General features: G+C 38.2%; 1 protein-coding gene across 2 annotated transcripts in view; it reads left to right on the top strand.

Annotated features, from left to right (window-relative positions):
* The window catches only part of GABRG3 (gamma-aminobutyric acid type A receptor subunit gamma3), a 330,335-nt gene extending 308,802 nt beyond the window's left edge, over positions 1 to 21,533 (top strand). For both annotated transcript variants that reach the window (XM_035558139.1, XM_035558140.2), the window contains 4 exons: positions 6,346 to 6,498; positions 14,655 to 14,851; positions 16,378 to 16,407; positions 20,889 to 21,533. In XM_035558139.1, coding sequence (XP_035414032.1) covers positions 6,346 to 6,498; positions 14,655 to 14,851; positions 16,378 to 16,407; positions 20,889 to 21,167 — 659 coding nt within the window. In that variant the 3' untranslated portion in view covers positions 21,168 to 21,533. The remainder of the gene's footprint in view (positions 1 to 6,345; positions 6,499 to 14,654; positions 14,852 to 16,377; positions 16,408 to 20,888) is intronic.
* The last annotated feature ends 933 nt before the right edge of the window (positions 21,534 to 22,466 follow it).

Here is a 22,466-nt window from a genome sequence, read left to right as displayed (position 1 = left end):
AGACAACTTGGGATCTGGTCTTTGCTTTTCACTCTCCAGAGTAATCTGACAATATTTGATTTTTATTACACACACTTACAAGTATGTATTTGCATATAACTAAGAATGATGTCTACCAGCAGAAGCAATGCTGTTGCTGTTAGTTTCTTTTTTTTTTTTCTTTTTTCTTTTTGCTGTATACTGGCTGTAGTAGTTTGTCTATGATAACATAAGTAATTAATTGGCACTCATGGTGTGTGCATGTATTTCTGGAAAATCTGTATTTCAGGTGTAAGCGCTGAAAGCCAGCTCTGGGCTACACTGTGCTTATGCTTGTGCATGTGCACAGGCACATACACATACACACACTGGTGAGGACAAAGGCAATTATAAATTCACAAACTGAGAGATTTGGGACACAGAAGGTTGGGTTTTTTGTTTGTTTTCCTTTTCCTTCTCTGAATTAGGCAGGGTTGCAGGGTTGCATTTTGTATCATGATCTCTATTTTTGTCTGATTTTGTGCTGAAATGTTCTTTCCAGATTGCGCAAATCTGGAACCCAAAACCAGCTCTTGAACTTGAAACTTTCATGTTCCCTGTTGATACTAGCACTACCACAAGTATGAGTCCCAAAAACTTCTGTACATACTGACTTAGATTAAAATTTGTTTTCCAATGGTTTTACTTGTCATCTGTCTTGCCAATGTATTCAACAACAGGAGCAATCCTTGGCTTTAGCTAACAGTTTTCAAATCACCCATATTACAGCTCTACCATGGCATCAGAGAAAAGAATTGTAAATGAAGGCCTTTGTCACTCAAGGACACCACTGTATGCCTGATGGGCAGTGACCAAACTGGTAGAAAAATTTCAGCTTATTAAGAAATCACAGAAGCCTAGTTCAGGAAAGAAAAAGGGAAACTTCGATAATTAAATTTAAAAAACAGATTGGGAGGAAGTGAAGAGTGAATGGCATTATTAAATAGGGTCTTCTCTTGGCTTCCAAATAAAAACAAAATGAAAAAAAAAAAAAGTAGCACTGAAGATTAGAACACTAGATTGCTAGGTAAATTTGGTAATAAAGAAGATACCTCTATGCACTCTTGGTGTTTTTGCTGATAAAGAAATACTCATGACATACAGTGTGAGTCCTCCTTCTAATGATTATGCTTTTGTTTTTTTCCTTTTTTTTTTTTCCCCTCTGCAATTAAACTCTCACAACAAGTTGGATAAACTCTGCCACTCATTATTCTCCAGTCCTGATGATGGAGCATTATAGTGTAAGCTTCCACTTACATGCTGAAATTGTTCTGTGTGTACATCATCGTTTTATATTGCAGTCTTTGTAAAGTCATTCATCCTTTAGCTTTTTTTCTAAGATAATTGGGATTGCAGTACATGTTAAGCTCAGAGTATAATGGGAGGATTAATCTATGTATTATATAAAATGATTTACAGTATATCATGTTGTGTTTGTGTAAGCTTTTCTTAAAATAATGTAACCAATTGCATTCTACTCAAATATTTCACCTTTAAGGCCACTGTTCTTGGTGAAATGTAAACAAACTCCCAGCAGTTCTGTCAACCACGCCCTTAGTCTTCAATAGCAAATAGAAACGGACTATAACCTAACACTGTTCATCAAAATCCACAGTGGTTATTCCTTAAAAAAAAAAAATCATTATTGTTCCAAATGGTGTCCTACTTTCATACTAAAATGTTAAACTAATACAAGTCCTATGGGTCACAGACAACAGTCCTTTTGGTTTCATGGGAAGCCTGGCTGCACTATTCCTGGTACTTCAGATTTGCTGCCTCCAGACGCATTTTTGTTCTCATTATAGAAAACTGGTCAGGCACTATTTTGCCTCAAGGTAATTTTCATTATTTCAGTGAATTGGTCTGATAGTACAGTTAAAAGTTAGTTTGCCTTCCTGGGAAATTTTTTCAGCTGTTAAAAAGTAGAATTCCTCTCTGAGCTTCAAAGTGAAGTTTCTTACTATTAGCTACTTCAGTGGTTCATAGCCAGGCAATCACTTTGTTATTACTTTTAAACCAAATACACTGATTTAATGATATGCAGTTTGGAAAGAGGCTTTCCCATCTTGTCTGCACTGCAGGGTTTTGTCACTTAATGAGCCCCAACTCCTCTCCTAGCAGTCACAGTAATGGCAGGTGGAGCTCTGAAGGCTGGTGAAGGAGCAAGGAGGCTGAGTGCAGTGTTTGAAAGCTTTTTCTCTCCTTCAGGTTGCTTGTGCCTGCAGGATGTGCAGAACAGATCACAGGTCAGGTCTCTTCAAAGAGAGAGTTTCTTTGTTCTGAAAATTAGTTCTCCACAAACCTTAAATACCTGTCAAATTATTTTGTGTGTATAGAGAAAGTCATATATATATAATATGGCTACTTTCCATTAAACTGAAGCAAAGTGCTTTTAGATATATAGAGGATAATGTAGGTTTCTAGAAGGAGTAGTTTAAACTTTAATAACAATAATGTATTTTGAAGCAGTGCATCAAACAGACAGCCATTTCACAGACAAGCCTGCTCTTCTGTATGCGAAGAGACAATCCAGGTGTCTCAAAAGAAGCTGACTTTTCTGAGGATAGAAGAACTGAAGTGGTCACTTAGTTGCAAATCATAATTTACCATAGCTATTAAAAATGCATCTAGTACATGTTGCACAGAAAAGTGCTTGGCTTTGACAGCAATCCCAACATTTATGCTTTCAGTTGCCATTTCAGCAGTGATTTTCTCCTCCTCCTCCTATGCATTTCCATCAATATTCATATTCTCCAAGCTGTATCCTCTCCAAGTACTGTGAGAGTACTGTAGGAGAACCAGCTAATTCTAATCTTAAAGTTTTACCTCCCCCTTGTGCCAGTAATTCCACTGAACCAAACTATTCTCCCGATGTCTTTGTATATTGTCTGTCAGCGTGTAAGGTAAAGTATGGCACAGAGAGTACAATATAAGTCGGTTATGTACAGCTGCTGCCTTTGTGACTGGGTCTCTCTTCTTCATATGAGAATTTTTGTGTGAATTTCAGACAAGAAAAGAGGTTAGTGGATAAATGAATGCAGACAGTCATCCTAGGATTTCATCTTCACTGGGTGCTTATTAGACAGCTATGGGATTTTGTTGGGTATTTGGGAATTTGCAGTTCTTTGTAAAATTCAGTCCAGTCATGGTTTCTGCAAATAAAGGATATTGTGGTCGGTTTTTTATTTGAGAGAAAAAGATGATGAAAAGTTCTGTTGTAATAAAAAGCAGTGGAAGGAATGGAGGATTGAGATAGATGAATGGAGAACAAGCAGAGAAAGAGTTGTGCATGGCTTCCAGGAAGAGGGCATCAAGTTGAACCACGAAACAAGGGAGGAAAGTAAATAAAATATCCTTTAAAAAGTTAAGAAGTTTATTATATGTAGATAATTAACTTTAGCACCCTAACAGAAGTAGAACAATTTTCTGAAGAAACTTTCACCATGGAATCAGGGGATGTGATTGACTCCTTGGATCATCTACAGTGATCTAGGTATCTACCATCTAGAGTGATCTAAGTATCTACAGTGTCTTTGTCCACATTTGATACTATCATTCACCCTTTTTAATCTCTGGCAACAAATGTAAATATTTCGGGCACATTCACCTCCTTCTAAAGTTACCTCCTTCTGAAGTAAACCTCTAAAACAGATTAGACAAAACACATACTAGAAGTACCAATTTCTCTTCATTGGGTAAACAAAGGAGGCCACGATGTGCAGGTCATCTGTAGAATCTGCCTTTTAGATGTCTAAAGACAGGTGAAGTGAATCATACCTGAAATACAATGAAGAAGTTCCTGGCTAAATGTGAATGTTCTCTGTCGTTTAATCTATGCCTCAGTGTTCCTGTCTGCAAAATAGTTGAAATGCATGTTAATTTTCTACCGCTCTCAGTTTGTCAGGTTTATTTCTGTTGAAGATCTTGGAAGCAGAATCTATCTTACTAGAGAGTATCTTGCCATCCATATCTAGCTTCACTCTTATTTGCTCTGCTGTATATCACTGTAATGCAAGTCAGAGGATTAGAGACCTGTGTGTGTACTGGAATTGAGTGTATCATACATTGTGGTACACGATGAGAAGACAGCAGCTTGCTTTGGTTTCTATTATTCTCAATCAGCTTATCAATAGATGTGCAGTTCTAGATACAATAACTAAGAGAAAATGTAAGGACCTGGTACATTTTCTATAGTTTCTTATTTCCTTTTTAGCTCATCCATCTACCTCAACAGACAGCATCTGAAACATTATCTTAACCTTTTTTCATGGTAGTTGGGTTTGTTCCTGTCAGTAGAAGCACTGGTTTACACAGCCTCTGAATTTGTACTCCTATTTCTGCCAAATTACCTCAGCTGTTGTAGAGTAAATCTTTCTTCAGTACAGTAAACCAGATTAGGAAACTGATGTAATTTAAAAATAAACCGGAAGAAGCAATGGTTACTTACCCATGTCAATTCCTTGGTGCCGTTCCTTGCACAGAAAAAAGTACTGTGAATCAGTGGAATGAAAGTAACCCCCTGCCTGTGAACACCCCACAAGACTCTCTATGCCATGATGTACTTCAATGCTTCTTACTTGTAACAGCACTGGGCTCTTTCATTAAAGCTCTGCCCTTATATGCCAAACACCTGAGTCTTTTGGAATGATGTCCAACTTCTCAAGGTCATAAGGTTTGTACTTGCACAGTACTCATGAAAATGCACAGGCTAATCTAACAGAGGCATGATAGAAGCACCTACAGGCTTATCAAATCTCTTCCAAATATATCTATCTCAGAATGATGTACTTACACATAGAACATTTCCTACTGACACATTGTTCTAAGTTTCTGTCCCCAGATGCCATCCTCATATATATTTATTTACCTTTGACTTTGCCATTTATGGTAGTTCACTCATATTATATTGGCCTTTGGTGTGTCTTTAGGTGGAAGTTATTTTTACTGAATTAATTTATTTTCTACGTCATATTTAGCTATAGTCAAATACCAACTGTATTTAATTCTTTTGTTCATATTCTTTCTGATACTAGAAAAATATGCTTTAATTTGTCTTAAATCCGAATTAACTCATTCTGCCTCTACTTGGAAGAGTCACGTATACATTTCTTCGGGGATTAATCTCTCCATGTTACCAATTTCTTCGGTCTTCTGGAGTTTTACAGCAACAGGACAGAGTTACCTACCTATAGGAAATCATCTCTTCTGCAAATATCTTATTCTACAAAGTCAAGGCTTGTAACAAGAAGCAATATAATTTATTATTCAAGTGATGTAATCAGATTAAAAAAAAAATCTCAGATGTATAAACTCTTATTCACATCTAAAATGGAATCAACAAACATACTTCAAGCAAAGTACAGATATTGGTCTCAGTTCAGTTTCATTATTGTTAATCACTGTGACTGTCTGAGAGAAAAGGATTGTTAACAGCTGTGAAGCTGCGGGAGTTACTGCTAAGGATAGAGGTGATAAGGTCGGTAGCCTCTACTGGGTAGAGAGAGAGGGACAGATTATTATCCCCTGTGGAGTCATAAAGGTTAGCAGAAGAGAGACTGTGAGGAAAATCACATAATGTGAGATAAACCAGCCTTCTTACTGAGCTCTTGATATTATGATTTTTAGTATCCAGCAGAATAATAAACATTATATCCAGGCTCATCTTCTGAAAGTTAACAGATACTACGAGTGACCACTACTGCTTTGAGATGGAGGAATGCTGACAAAAACAGACTCTTGATTTGTAGTGATGAGACCTTTAAAAGCATACAGTCTGACCTCCTTCACCAGCACTGAAGCTCTATTGTCTATAACTAACTTCTTATGTAAAGGCATATTGATGTGCATGCTACACTTGGCATAAAGACCCCTAGCACCTGACTCAAATCTCAGAAAAAGATAACAGAAGTCACTCAAACCTGAAATGAGGGCAGAGAAGGCAAAGTTTGTTGAAAGAGGGATTTTGTGTGCTTAGTTACAGAATCTGATGAGTGATGGTAGATTCAAGTTTGTGGCCATGCAGCCATCCAGAAATATCAAGTCTGGAAAGCCAAGATGCCTTTCAAAAACTTTCTCATCCAGAATGATTCCTGAGAGCCTCTGTCTGTCCAAATATGTCAACATTTCCACAGAGACCTAAAAATCAAGGAAATAGAATGAAAAGGCTTATTTAAATTCTATTTCATACAAGTATTACAACACAGATGCTGCCAAAACACTAAGAAATATCTCATATGCAACATTTTATGAGGCTTAAAAGAGCAGCTCAATGAACAACTGCCTTTATCTAACCACAATGTCAATTTATTTTCTGTGCTATTACTGCAGGTGATTATGTAGTCATGACTATATACTTCGACTTAAGTAGAAGAATGGGATACTTCACTATTCAAACGTACATTCCCTGTATATTAACAGTTGTTCTTTCCTGGGTATCCTTTTGGATTAAAAAAGATGCCACACCAGCAAGAACAGCATTAGGTAAGTTGTTAATAGTTCCTTTCTCTGCTCTTTTCATGTAGTTCCTCCACTGTCATTTGAAAATGTCAGCTTCCTTTCAAAGACACAGCAAGATATATGCTCTGGATTAATGTTACCATGTCTTGCAGACCTGGATATATTTATCATTGAAGCATTTGGTTTTCTGGCTTTAAGAGGGTAATTTAAAGTAAACTATCCCGGCCCTTTGAAATGACACTGCCACCTATTTTGCATAATATTCTAGAATTAATGGCTGTCTCTTTCTTCTCACTATGGTATTTTGGTGACATTTTTCAAGAATTAATTAATTGCACTGCTGGCTTCCTTCTCTTCTGAAATGCTTCCCCACAGGATATAATGTCCTATGTATCCTGAAAACTGTAGGATATAATAACATTAACTCATTCAAGGTGTTTTAAGCTTGTCCACTTGAAGTTAAGCTCCACACTAGGTGTATAGATATTTTTCACAAGTTGTAGAGGAAAAAGTTGCTGGAAAGAAAAAGTGCTGTAGAGAAGAAGTGCTGGAAAAGGTTTTTCAGCAGCTTATGTATGTCAGGACTGTTGTGTGCATTTTGGCATTGTGCTTTGGGATACACTCAGAAACTTTGACCATTTACTCCTATGTCTATATGAAAACCTGCAAGTTTTGCAAGTTTCAATGGCATAGGGCTGTATAATAGCCAAATACAGGTGTAAATCAGAACTGAAGGAAAAAAAAAAAAAAAAAAAAAAAAACATTTCACTCCTGAGCTGCAAATAACTAATTTTTTCAGAAGTCTAGGAAAAAGGGGAGGTTGTATCAAGGTTTACATGTCTGTTTTCAAGAGCAAATGTTAGCATTCCCAGCTATTCATTGCTTATTCCTGCTGGAGTTTCTCACCATCTCCATTTAACCAGCTAGACCCTCTGTATCATTTAAATACGAACCAACAAGTTATTAAAAACCCACCTGCCCAATTTTTTGCACAGAAATGGATAGGAAACATTTGTAAGAGAACCTGAGTCCCCAGGTTTGAGAGGGTGATACTGCTGCAAGGAATTACTGAAGGACAAAGGCTGCAGACAAGCTGAGCCTTCTCAGAGGTCACAAGAAGGCAGCAGGCATGGTGTCCTCAAGGGATGCTGTGTGGTCACAGGTCTTCATTCAACCACAGGATAGAAAAGGCCATTTGTATGAACCTTTTGTATCCCCTAAATAGCTGATCAAGGGCCAACAGTATTTTTAATCCTTTTCCACCCAAATAACTAAGCCTTTACCAGAAATGCTTGTTACTTCTCATGTGAATCCATTTGTTAGCTCCCTTCCAAACACCAAAGCAGAGGCACAGTACTTGATCTCAAGAAGAAGACAACTTATTCAACTGTGCAGCTTATATACAGTTCTTCAAAAGGACTTCTCCTGTTCCTGTCTGTCCCTCTCCTGCACTAATAAATCTGAGCAGCCACCAATTTTAAGAGTTCTATAGTTTCCAACAGAAACCCCCTGAAGGCTCTGAAGTGGGAAAAAAAAAAAAAAAAGAAAAAAAGAAAAAAAAAGTGTTAAGATTTTGAAGCCCATTTACTTTGAAAGAGATTTTAGCTGCTAAGTCCCTTGAACTCTTACAGAAGTCTGATTCCACTTCTTAAGTCCTTGACTTATGCAAAAAAAGCATATGCCCATCTATTCAGGGTGTGCTAAGGCACAGGATAAAAATCTTCTTCCTCCTAAAACTTCTGTGTTTCAATAGCTTAACTTTCCACTGGATGACAGAAGAAATACCATATCCTTACCATATCCTCTAAGTGTAAATTCCTTAATAGCCTCAACTTTATTTAAGCAATGAAGCTGTATGCCAGCCATTCCTGCTATCAGTCCTTTCTAGGTGGAGGTTATCTCAGCTTTAAATCTTAGCAAGTGACAAAGGGCATCTTTCAAGCCAAGAGCAGCTCAGTGACATGAAGCTATACAGCAGAATCAATAGGAAGAAAGGTCTCAGAAAACCTATAATAAGACAACTGCAAACAGGCATCACTGGTTCATATTTTACAGATAATTCTGCGCTAAAACCCATTTTTCATGAGGTCAGCACAAGACCATAATCTCCCGGATTTGCTCCAGAAGTTAGTAAAACTAACAAACATAGCACTTCTGATTATTAAAAGCCATGTGGCATCACATGGGTCCAGTTTGCTGAGGTAATTTTCTGAGAAAGGAATGTTCAGTCTTCATTTCCCTTCTGTGAATGCCAAAGTGCCTTTATGTTGTAGCTCTGGTAACATGATGGACCCTAAGACTAAGAGTTATTCTGTGACTTCCTCCACCTCCAGGGATGTGTGAAGATGGCCCAAAGGTGAGGATGGAGCAGCTGTGTGATTGTCTGTTCCTGGCTGCATAGACTTGCCTCTGGTGACCACAAATTGAGCAATAGACCTTTAGCATAATTCCCTGCTGAATAACTTTCTTCTTAAATTGGATGGCTCATTGGAGATAAGGAAAGATTGGCCACGCTCTGCCTTTTTTAACTAGGAGTGGAAAGCCCTACGTGTGTGCAGAGAGTCACACAGCATCAATTTGGGTTATCGTTCATAATGCTTAATTTATTTAAGAGAAAAGAAAAAAGGGAGGAAAGGTGTCTAACAGATTGCATTACTAATTTTCTGGAAGAAGCATTCATATCTTGTCCCTGATGGAAGTTCCCTACACCGTATAGCTCATTTTTTCAATTAATTAGACTCAGAAGTAGGTTAGAGCTCTGGTCACAACAGTGTTACTCTCCCTGCCTCACCCTCATAACCAGCAGGAACTTCAGAGGAAAAATGTATTCCTATATTGAGGTCATGAATTGAGATGTTTCAAGGCTGTATTCAATGGCAATAGTGACTAATTCCTAAAACTCTCATAGAGAATTTAATTACTGGGCTAAAATATAACTTTTTTTATAAATAAAGTCAAATGACTACAAAATGTATGTATGTGGGTCACCTCTTTCTGTGCACAGAGTCCTGTTGCTCCCAAATTGCAAATGGCCTCTTGACTCTTGGGATGCAGTAAGCAGATGTTCCCAGTTTACTGTAGGTCTGCTTGTATAACACAGCCTATAAATCTGTCTGAGCAACAACACACACTTGCACATTTGGAGAATGGCACATGCTGAAATTGTGAGTAATACAGCCAAAGGCAAACCACTGAAATTGTCCCGCTAATTAGTTGAAATGAATTGTAGACTCAGTGCACCAAAAATGCCCCAAGTATAACTGCATTAATGTAAAGGACTAGCATCAGGGAAACATTTCACTCTCTGAAATTAATGAGTAATTTCCTAAGCTATTGGCAACTACTCAGGGTTACATGAAGGACGGGTTTTACCCCTTTCTGAATAACTTTAAGTAATAAGCTATTTCTATGCTGGAAGAACTAAATGTAATCAGGGGTATTTGACTGAGGGGAAAAATGGGACCTAATAATCCTTTCAGCAGCACTGTCCAGAGGCAGCAAAGTGCTCTCTGAGGGGCTGAGGCCCAGAGCGACAACGTGACTCACTCCAGGCCACCTGAAGAGTCAGTGGGAAAATGGAAATAGAATTTGAGTGTTGGATGAGAACCATGTTTTGTGATCCCTGCTTATATTACTCTCCATTCAAAGAGAGAAAAAAAAAAATGGCTCTCTGCTGTTTCTGCCCATCTCTAGTAATCAAAATGATCTTCTCCCAGTGTTCACAGTCAAGAACAGACAGCAAGTGTCTGAAGAAAAGTTATGATCTGGAAAATAAGAGGTTGTTTTTCTCAAGGATGAAGGGAATTAAGTTAAACTGAAGCTTTCATCTGAGCTTTCCCCCTGCTTTTTTAAAATGGGTATAACATATAATATGACTGGGCAGTTGCTATACAGCATCTTCAAACTGTAGGTTAAAAAAATGCAGTGGATATCAAGACCAGCAATGTGTTGATGTAAAGGAAGATACAGATGATGTCTGGCAAAAAATGAGCATTGCTCTCCTTGCCATTCCATCTTAAGCTCATTCACAAGGGGAAAAAACAGGTGCCAGACCAGAAATGTTGAAGAGATGAAATTTATAAACAGGTAAGTAAAGGCAGTACACCTTTTCCCACAAGAAAATAAGAAAATTTGAGCCTCCCTAACCAAAGAGTTTCTAACACTGATAGTCCTGCTACCTCACTTGGCATACTGCTGTACAGTAAGCAGCTTTCAGCCAGTAATAATCTTAACTGTTTAGACCAATGATCTAAAGGTTAAAGTGTTCTCATGCATTATGTATCCCTACATCACTGATCTACCAGACAATACCTTTTGATTTATCAAATAGCATCTGTGGTATGGAATTTGCCCAGAGAATATAAATGCCACAAATGGTATTCACAAACATGTGCTGCCACTCACACCTGTCTACCTGAAAATTTTGAAGCCAAGTCACTTCAAATCTGCCCATGGCTTAAATATAGAATTCCGTTGACAAAGACAGTTTCACAGGACCGCAAATTTCGATAACAGATGCAAAGCTCACTTTGCAGCCCTTCTATCCCCAAAGTGAGAGACCTAACAGTTTCATCTGCCAAGATTTATTGTATTTGAAACCAGTCAACAAACTGAATTTTCTTAGTATGATAGATAAAATGGGATAAGGGTAAGGAATCTAGATATTCTGTTTGGAAATGATAGCTGTTGCATATGTGCATATCTGCATATTCTGACATAAATAGGAATACAAAACTATATCATCTTGTGCACCTCTTTCTCTTTGCTCTCTGTATATGTCCCCATAAGACTCAGTTTAATATTTCAAAACTTGTGTCAAAGTGTCAGATTTAAAATTGATAGAGAGAATTTAATTATTTCAAAAACTCTTTGCTTATGATCTGAGTTGGAATCCAAGTCCAAGCCTCAGTTTAAATGAAGAATGATTATTTTATATTGGATTTCATATAATGAAAAAAAAATTATAAAAAATAATAGAAGTAAAGATCTGTTTCTTTTACCTTTAGATGTTTCCATCTATGTGCTTAGCGCTCTTGCCTCATGTCCTTGCCGTAATTTGAAATGTGGCACATAATCCAGAAACTGTGATAGTGTGTGATAATGTCAAGCTTTCCTTTTCCCAAGGTTTTGTATTCTGATAGCAAAATGTGATTTGTTGTCAAAGTGATGGACACTATTAGTTTCATTAGGAAAAAAAGAGAAATCTTATACCATTGCTGCATCTTTAAATTTAGTGGAACTTATTTTGTTTCAATCAGTTAAAATTGGTCTGTAGTCACTCAAAACTCCAAGATCCTATAGCAATGAGGTATAGACAAAACTATTTGCTGGGTTGTTTTTTCTTAGTTCTCAGCTAGAGCTTCAAGGTTTTCAGTCTCGGGCATAATTCTGTCAGGATATCACATTTAGGCTTAAGAAACAGACATAGGCTGAGTTGAGAACTTTTGTACTTAAGTACAAAGGTCAATGGGAATTTTTCTTTCACTTCTCCACCTTCCAGTCCATAGTCAGTGTGGCAGCTGGTTATCATTGCAGATACCTACAAAATACTTCTTCATAAATAATACATAGTTACACTCCAATTTCACTAAAAATAGAGAAAAAGTAGTGCATTGTTAATAACTTCATTCCACGGGAAAAATTAGACTTTTGCAAAGGGCCCTTCCAAGCATTTCAAGCATTTTTCCTTTTTTTTTTCTTTTAATAAAAAAAGTGTCCTAAAGTAATCTGAGAGAATATCATTGGATGAAAGTGAAATGAAAACTTGCCCTTGAGTCCAGGTAAAAAGGACAATATTTATTGTGTTGGAAGACAAAGACTATAGGTTTTGAAAATTTTTTTGAAGGCAATAAAATACCTGAGTGCTGGTAAATGTAAATGCGGCCTATAAAAGACAGATTTATGTTAGAAACCCAAATGGGGGTTAGAAAGTATTAAAGAACTTTATTTCACACTGTAGAGTTTGTCATAGCCTGGATGCAGTACTTCTGAGGTTAGTGCCTCCCAAGGTCTGTAGCATGGTCATAAAAAAGTCAAATTAACTTATAGCTAGTATGGGCCAAATCAAGGGTAGTGAGCCAACATCTTTTGCAGCTGGACGTCTGTGCAGTTGACTACTGTGGTGAATGGTTACCCATGGACGGTGTCTCTGGAGCTTTTAGAAGTATCAGCTAGCTCCAGAGCTGTTGTCGAGGGGTATGGAGACCTGGAGACCTGTAGCTGGATCATGGCAGCCACGTATATTGGGAAGTGGCATAGCTGAGAGGAAACAAATATTTTCCTAATATCTTTTAGATGCAAAAGGTATTTACAAATTCTAAAAGCATGTCTATGCAGAAGTTCAGAAATGTAATTGCAGTTCATATGTAGACTAAAGTTAGCAGTAGCAGTAATTTAGCGAAAGCCACAAAACCTCAGAGAAAGTTGAAAAAAATCTGTAATACTGGGACAACTCTTTTGTGCTATTTGTGCTGTTACATTTATATTGACAGATGAACTGGCTAGCTTAAAGTTTGCATGAAGTACAGTGGATGCTCTGGATCCCGGTGCAAGACAGCCCAAATATTGAGGTTACATGCACTGAATAAGGGAGTTTCCCACTTCCTACCAGCATTGTTTTGATCTTAGTTATTGGGTGGTGATTTTTTCAGCAACATTTTTTTCCCATTTCTATTTGCTATTTGTTGTAAGAGAAGGTCTAGGCTCAGGAACTATTCTGGCTCTTCCAGGAACTTTCTGATGATTTGAATGGGGAGGATTATTCTTGCGAATTACTGTAGTTTCTATCAAATGCTACAAATCAAATGTGGGCATTCTTTTGTGAAGTGAAAGTAGTCAAAAGTAGTCCATGGAACTTCTTTCTCTCCAGAGTGCCATTTGTGGGAAGTAATTTTACTATAAGGCATAATTTCAGTTATCCCCTGCCATTTCAAACACTATGTACCATTGCAAAATACCACTTTAACTATAAAAAGCAAGATTACCTTACAGTTATGTTGTTTTTAGGGCAGGCTCTCTCTTGAGACTTATTTGAGTGAGAGCTTTATTTTTCTTTCCAAGTCATTCAGGAGGTTTTTTTTTTTCTATCAGAAGGCTTGCAGTTCATAACAAATGATTAAAAGCATCAGTCCAAAGCGGGAATGAAAAGACTTTTATTGCTGAGGAATGAACACAAATAATATGAATTACCCCAGCAACCAAACAACTGACACCCCATAGACTTCATTCTAGTACTGGTTTTATTGTTTCAGGATATTTCACTCTAAGTAATCCTGATTTTATTCATTATTACTAAATCAATCTAAGATGTGATGCTTTGTACAAATTGAAAAGGCTATTTCCATTAAGGTTACATCTGAATTTTGTCTGTTTTCCTTCAGTCAGAAGGAAAATAACAATGGAGCAATCCCAAGGAAGCAGCGGTGTAAAAAATATATTTTTCATAGTCAGAGCTTTGCAGCAAAAGCTTTTTTCCTTTTTCCTTCCCTTCCCTTCCCCTCCCTTCCCTTCCCCTCCCCTCCCTTCCCCTCCCCTCCCCTCCCTTCCCCTCCCCTTCCCCTCCCCTCCCCTCCCCTTCCCTTCCCTTCCCTTCCCTTCCCTTCCCTTCCCTTCCCTTCCCTTCCCTTCCCTTCCCTTCCCTTCCCTTCCCTTCCCTTCCCTTCCCTTCCCTTCCCTTCCCTTCCCTTTCCTAGTACAAGATTTTTCATTACAGCAGTATTGTTGTGATTAACTCCATGTTTCCTTCTTTGTTGTTGTTGTCCTACTTTTGTTGTTGTTGTCGTTGTTGCTTCTTTCTTTGCTTCTTTAATTGTTCTGGGTTCAATATCCTTTAAGCTTTACACTTTTCTTCAAAAATTTCTTCATTTTCTCCTCCTGAACCCCCAACTCCAACCTAACTGAGACCAGAAAAAGAAGAGATGAGGAAAACCACACTGAGAGGCATGGGAATCTCAGTTTTGCAAAGACAAATGTAAACAGCTGAGGAAATATTTGTTTACAAAATACCGGTGGTTCTACTGATGTTATTTTTTTCATTGCTTTTATACTACCAGATGAAATTAATGAATTTCCTTTAATTAATTGGGTAGACTTCGGCACTCTTTTATGTGTTGGTTTCCAAAGGTTATTCTGTGGCTGCAGAAAGGATGTTGCATACAATTAAAATCAGATTTTCTCTGCAGGAATTACCACAGTATTGACCATGACAACTTTGAGTACCATTGCAAGAAAGTCATTACCCCGTGTCTCCTATGTCACCGCTATGGATTTGTTTGTGACTGTATGCTTTCTGTTTGTCTTTGCTGCTCTGATGGAGTATGCAACCCTCAACTACTACTCCAGTTGCAGGAAACCAAACTGTACTAAGAAGAAAAAGTCGGTAAGATGGGAGTGCTTTAATTTATTTTTGAGACTGTATCTGGCCCTGAGAGCAGAGAATCATTCAGTGACATCCTGTAATCCCATGACACTCCACTCGTCCTAGCTTTTCCCAGTTCATGGTATGATCTGCACTGAAAGATGATGGAGAAAGTTTGCTCCTAACAGAAGCAATCTGCTGACCATGAAGCAGCAGCCCTGCCCATGTATCTTTTGTCCTCCCATTATTGTGCTGTTAGTCAGAAAGGACTCCACTGAAAGAGAGTTCATAGCTTGTTATACAATTATATGTACATCAATGTATATTCAAATTCATATGTTATCTTGTGGCTTAACAGGTCTAGAAATATTTGTGAACTTTACAAATGGGATTTCATTCTTTTTTTTTTTTTTGGGGGGGGGGGCTGGGGGTGGGGGTGGGGAACCAGCATTTGTTTTTAACCCTATGCACAAATGTTTCCACATACAAAAACAGATGAGGTCACTTACAAAGGTTTTACATGTGGTTGCATTTTTGGACAAAAAGACTCTCCCAGGAGTAACAAACACACAAGTTTTTTACGTAGAATCAAAACAGCCATGTAGGAAGCATTGTCTGGTGTCCATCATAATTGACTAAGAGAATGGCAGGAGGCAGTATAATGAAGAAAAAAAAACTCAGTTTAAATGCCAGGAAGGGGAAGCAGGTTGTCCACTCAACATCACTGGAAAATCTGTGTTTGAGATCGGTAGTTGGAGAGATTGGATGCCATTTTGTGCAATGGAGGAAACAATCAGGAAAACAGGAATAGGAAGCATAACAGGAAAAATGTGAAGGAGGAAATTGAAGAGAGAGAAGGCTAAGTTCAAGGCATCATAGATCATGAGATAGAAATGGATTGAATGAAGAGCTGCAGAAAGTGATTGAATGAAAAACTAATGCAGGAAAAGACGGAATACATATGGAACTAGAGAAAGCCTAGAAACCCATAAACTTAGTCAATGAAAGCTCCATTAAACCTCTACTAGCTTCTTGTAAAAATGCATTGCACAAGAAAGGCAAAAGAAGAGTGTTACTAAAAGAAATTTATGAGACAATCAAAATGAACTTGCTAATGATCAAACTAAAATTGCCATCCTATAGGAAGACTGAATGAAAAAGTCATTAGTATCTTTGTGAGTTGGATATATTTCCAGACATGTGAAAGAAGCTGCGGGAAAACATGCAACATTGATGACATTTAAGTTAACACAAGAAGAAATCCTTACTTAGCCATTGTTTGCTAAATTAAAAAAAAAAAAAAAGTGAAAAAAAGTGTTGAGTAAAGACTTAAAGTGGATGGAAACTAGGTGCACATTCTGCTGAGGTTTCATGCAGCTATAAAGTGTGCAGAATATTATGCTAAGTATATTGAATATTCAGTATGAATAGTTCTATGGAGTAAAGCATTTAAGGGTTTATTTTAAGAAACATTATTGAACATCAGATGGATATGAAGCAATAATTATGTTTTCTTCTGAATATTTCTTTTGTTATCTTTATTTAAGCTACCTGATGTCAGTTTTGGTCATGTGATGGTAAGTACACTATTTTATTCTGTGATAGCAATGGAGGCTGGAATGTATGGTTGACATTTATTTGCAATAATTTCTGAGAAAGCTGTAATGCTATGTTACTCTTTACCTTGACTTCACTATAAATATTGTTTTTCTTTTTTGTTAAAAGGTCAGTTTGTTTTTGGCTTTGGTAGAGGAACATAACTGCCTCTTTCTATCAGGACTTATCAAATGATTTGGGAGGGAGAAGAGTCAAGTGTAAACATTATGTGCTATTTCTACCTAGGAATATCATGTGTCTGCTTTATGTAACACTACAGTTTCTCATTACATTATATTAAAAAGTAATAAGCACAAGTCCTATCATAAATGTACGTGGAGTTTTAACTGAATTTCATAGAAAATAATTCATTTATGTGTATCTGTAAAATCTTTAGCAAATTTTCAGGTGGATTTTCAAACAATTTAGGAACCAAAGTTTAGCACAGAGTTGTGTTAGTACTGTATCTACAAATAGAATTAATTCTATTCCCCAAACTTCCAGGTAACTATTTGTTTAAGTACAGCTGTAATAAAATTTAAACTGAGCACAGAATTGTGTCTCTATTTTGTATGAAATCTGTAACCATGATACATACTACCATATACACAAAGTAGGCAGAGGGCCAATTAATCAGCTGGTTGGACGATCTGTTTTCCAGCAATCAGATACAAATAAGTACAATGACAGAACCAAACCATTGTATTCACATTTCTTGATTTGCATAATCTGAACTTTATGATTTACAACTGCCAGCTCCATGTTACTAGCTCACCTTCTATAAATATTGTTAAAATAATGCTCTTTTTTAAAAAATAATAATAAGTTTTCTGAAGTATTATTCTATTCTATAAAGAGCTCATACAGCATTGAAAGTCTGCTTTTTGATAATGAATTGCTTACAGGAGGCACTGCATTTATACACTTCCTACTGTTGTCATTCTCTGGAAAGAATTTTCTGAAATGTTAAGTCAATAAAGAACATTGAATTCACTTGCTGCTTCCCATCAGCAGGCAAGTGTTCAGCCACTTCCAGGAAAGCAGGGCTTATCACATGTAAAGTTTTTTAGGAAGACAAAGAATAGAATAGAATGGTTCGGGTTGGAAGGGACCTTAAAGATCACCCAGTTCCAACTCCCTGACATGGGCAGGGACACCTCCCACCAGACCAGGTTGCCCAAAGCCCCGTCCAGCCTGGCTTTGAACACTTCCAGGGATAGGGCATCCACAGCTTCTCTGGTCAACCTATGCCAGTGCCTCACTGTCCTCTGAGTAAAGATTTTCTTCCTAACATCTAATCTAATTCTACCCTCTCTTTGTTTAAAGCCATTACCCCTTGCCCTGTCACTCCACTCCCTGACAAAGAGTCCCTCCCCAGTTTTCCTGTAGGCCCCGTTTAGGTCCTGGAAGGCTGCTATAAGGCCTCCCTGGAGCCTGCTCTTCTCGAGGCTGAACAATGCCAATGCCCTCGGTCTGTGTCCCTCTTGTGCTCAGGGGCCCAGAGCTGAACACAGTACTCTGGACTTCCCTTGTCTTTCTGGCCATTCTACTTCTGATTCAGGCCAGGATGCCATTGGCCTTCTTGGCCATCTGGGCCCACTGCTTGCCGATGTTCATCTGGCTGTTGACCAACACCTGCAGGTCTTTTTCTACCAGGCAACTTTCCAGCCATTCTTCCCCAAGTCTATATCACTCCATGGGGTTGTTGTGACCCAGCACAATACCCAGCATTTAGCCTTGTTAAATGACTGGACACAATGGGCACAGCCCATCAATCCAGCCTATCCAGATCCCTCTGCAGAGCCTTCCTACCCTCAAGCAGATCAACATTCCTGCCCAGATTGGTGTCATCTGTGAAATTCCTAAGGGTGCACTCAATCTCCTTATCAAGATTATTGATAAAAATATTAAACATAACTCACACCAATACTGAGCCCTGGGGAATACCACTTGTGACTGGCTGCCAACCGGATTTAACTCCATTCACAATGACCCTTTGGGCCTGGCCATCCATACAGTTTTCTACCTAGTGAAAAGTACTTCCATCCAAGCCAGAAACAGCCAGTTTCACTAGCAGAATGCTTTGGGAAATAGCATCAAATGTTTGCCTCGAAGGCTAACAGTATCCTGGGCTGCATTAGGCAAAGCACTGCCAATGGGTTGAAGGAGGTGATCCTTCCCCTCTACTCAGCCCTGGTGGGGCCATACCTGGAGCACTGTGTCCAGTTCTGGGCTCCCCAGTATAAGAGAGACATGAACTGGAGGGATTCCAGTGAAAATGAAAATGATTGAAAGGGACTGGAGCAGCCCACATGTGAGGAAAGGCTAAGATCTAGGCCTGTTCAGCCTGGAGAAGAGAAGGGGGATCTCGCCAGTGTCTATAAATATTTATAGGAAAGATGCAAAGAGGATGGAGCCAGGCTCTTTTCTGTGGTGCCCAGTGACAGGACCAGAGACAATGGGCACAAACTGGAACACTGGAAGTTCCCTCTGAACATCAGAAAGCACTTCTGTACTTCCTGCGGGTGACAGAGCACTGGCATGGGTTGCCCAGAGATATTGTGGGGTCTCCTCCTTGGAGATTTTAAAAAGCCTCCTGGAGATGGTCCTGGGCAGCCTGCTCTGGGTGGCCCTGCTAGAGTAGGGGGTTGGACCAGATGACCTCCAGTGGTGCCTTACAAATTCAGCCATTCTGTGGTTCTGTGATTCTGTGACAAAGCAGATACCATTCACCTTCACCTGGTATCTAGTCAGCTCTAGACCCTTCTTAACTGATAGAAATTAAAGCAATCAGATTAACCTAATTATTTTATCAGGATATTTATCTTATGCCATGAGCAGAAACTTGGTAGAACAGAACAATAACAAATTAAAAATATATATATTGATAGATGAGAAAGTTTTCTTTTCAAAACCAGGGCATTTCTTTCTCTTCATTTTCCAAAATCATATGGGGGATCTACATTTGCCTTCATCCTTTTTAAAACAAAAATTGTAGCCAGGTATATAAAAAAGTTAGTCCATGAGTAGGAAATTTTCAAAAAGCATGCAGGAAATGGGCAATATATGATATAGTAGTACAGCACAATTCCATGTATACTTTAATGATAGCTATTTTTCTCTCCAAAGTGTTACAGGTATGTACAATAACCTGAGACCTTTTCCATGTGGCAGCCCATTGTAAAACTCTGATATCAGCCACCTGAATCTTTACAAATGAAGGAGAAGACCAGGAGGGTGTAATTTGTGTTATCTAATCTCAGAGATAGTCATTCACAATAAATAGATTCACAATAATCTGCTTCTAAACTGGAATCTGTTTGCAGTTCATTGCACAATGTACCTGGAGATTTTAGTTATTTACTTACACTGAGATGAATTGTGTCCAAGAAGTAAATGGCTGGATAGCTTAGGGACTATGTTCAGACGTAGTTACCTACATCATAGACACCGACATCTGAGCAGGAGAGCTCCCACACCAAATTCTTAGCTCAGGGACCAGACATATGTAATGAGATGGGTAATATTTTGGTATGCAAAATCAAACAGAAGAAGGAAAATTTCCCATGAGGCACCTCAACAGTGACCTGTTTCACATGCAGGGTGAAAGTTTTCATATATGTCTCCACACCTTCAACAGAAGGTATATTCTGTATAGCAAGCATAGAAGAAGGGGCCTGGACTTCCCTAGAGAGCTCCCTCCAGAGCGTAAGGAGGCATGATGCAGGAGCATGAGTAGCTTGTTGGTACATGCTCCTCCAGGCAATGGCAATGCTTAGTACAATGAGAAGGGGTGGGGCCCCTGAGAAAACACTTGGAGAAAACCGTGATGACGGCGCTGAGGTCTGCTTTGTCAGGGTAGTGCAGACAGGCAGCAAAGCAGATAGGAGCTTTCCTAGCTTTCCTAGTGATGACAGCAGAGGAGGTGGCCTTGGTGAGGATGGGGTGACTGGCTTGATGAGAGATACTATCATGAGAAAGTACCTTTCATGAATAGGAAATGGTGTGACAGGAAAGGTGACAAAATGTAAATAGGGATTTCGCTGAAGAAGGAGAGATCTGTAAGCACGAGTCAAACTCTGAGGAGGCATGATATCTAAGTGTCCTGTTTCTGAGCATGATTAGTGCAAAAACCACTAAGGGCACATGCCTAGGAGTGACATTTAAAATCCTGTGTTGAAATCATAGTTATCCGTTGCTAACCATATCTGTTTTTACAAATCATGGTAAGGTTAAGAGAATGCAGCTTATTTAACTTGCCACTCCACATTATCCGTATGGAAATTCATCTGAAAAGGCATCCTTCAAGGGAAAGAAAGTTGTTCCCTAAATCTAAAATTCCTATGGTATTGACATCTTACTCCTACCATCTTTCATGTCTCCTGTGTTTTTGCCCATGATTATCAATTGTGCATCATCCATAAAAGTTTATCAAACTGTTGATTTCTTTTTCTCTCCTCAGAATTATTCTGTACTTGATATGAGACCACCAACTACAGTCATCACATTGAACAATGCCATGTACTGGCAAGAATTTGAAGAGGCGTGTGTCTATGAATGTTTGGATGGGAAAGACTGCCAGAGCTTTTTCTGTTGTTATGAAGAATGTAAATCAGGCTCATGGAGGAGAGGACGGATTCACATAGACATCTTAGAACTGGATTCTTACTCTAGGGTCTTTTTTCCTACATCCTTCCTGCTGTTTAACCTGGTCTACTGGGTTGGATACCTCTATCTTTAAATGTTGCCTGTAGTGGTGAAGACTGTGGTATTTTCACACTGTGGAGGGATGGTGGAAGTGCAGAAAAAGTGAAGGACATGGTCAGTTTCATCTCAAATTATAGAGGCCACATTAACCTTCACCATCACAGAGCCTGATGAAGAATTTTAATATGTAATTTCCTGAAAAAGAAAAACGTGGAAGAATTCTCTCCTTACTGCTATTCATTTTAAGGGAAAGATTCTTACAAAATTCAACTGAATTTGTAGTGTAAGCGATGTTTATAAACAATTATTGTATATTAGAATTCTTACTATTCTCCCTTGGCATAGAAGCTATACACAGTTCAGGCAAGGGTTAAATATGTCATTTTTGTTCTTCATTCCCATACTTTCTTCAAAATGCTGCCATATCCCTGAGGCTCAGAGCAACATACACCGTCACTGGCAAATAAGCTAAAGCCAATAAAAAATAAAAATAAAGCCAAATAAGCTAAAACCACCCATTTATATTTAAACTTGCTTGAGCTATATCCCATAGGTTCTGGGAAATATTTTCCTGGTTATCTCCTTGATATAGAGAAACCACCAAAAGACAGTAATAATGTCTTTGGTGAGATCAAAACAGGGAAGCTACTTACTGCAAAGGTCTGAGATTTATGGAATTAGCTACTTACCTACATGTATTGGTTTTAATTTGAGATGAAAAGGCAGAGTTCTAAGAATGCTAATATTTTGATATAAATAAGACTTGACTATCTCTGAGGCAACTGTAGGCATAACTTCTACTGTTTTTCAAGCTTTTAACTGTCTTTTTTTATGACTGGTTAAACACAGGATGGTCATTGATTTCTAAAGTACTCTACTTGAAGCAGGACAAGATTCCTGCTTGTTTGTGTCATTGTAGCAGATCACAGTTGATAGGCCATGAGTACAAATCACTATATAATAGCACTAGGAATATGTGACTTTCTTCAGATTGCAATTTACTAAAAAGTGCTCTCATGCATTCCTATTTTTTTCTTCCAAAGTTATTTTATAAAATTAAAAAAATAAATAAAAAAAAATTTGAGTGCCAAAGGCCGTTTTAATTTCTTCCGTAAAGTTAAATTTTGCAGTCCTTATTTATGTCATATATTCCTTGGATCTGACCTGAAGACTGAATACTTTTATGGGACTGTCACCCCTGGATCAAACAATGGAATAGCTGCCACATGTAGAGAAGGTTGTTTTGATCTTTCCTAAAGTACCAACTACATTTTAGTATAGAGAGGTATTTTGTACTTTTCAAACTTTTGATCATTATATTCTTAAAAGGACC

Source organism: Cygnus atratus, chromosome 1 (genome assembly GCF_013377495.2).
Source record: "Cygnus atratus isolate AKBS03 ecotype Queensland, Australia chromosome 1, CAtr_DNAZoo_HiC_assembly, whole genome shotgun sequence".
Classification (NCBI taxonomy): domain Eukaryota; kingdom Metazoa; phylum Chordata; class Aves; order Anseriformes; family Anatidae; genus Cygnus; species Cygnus atratus.
This window is presented reverse-complemented; position numbering and strand designations above follow the sequence as displayed.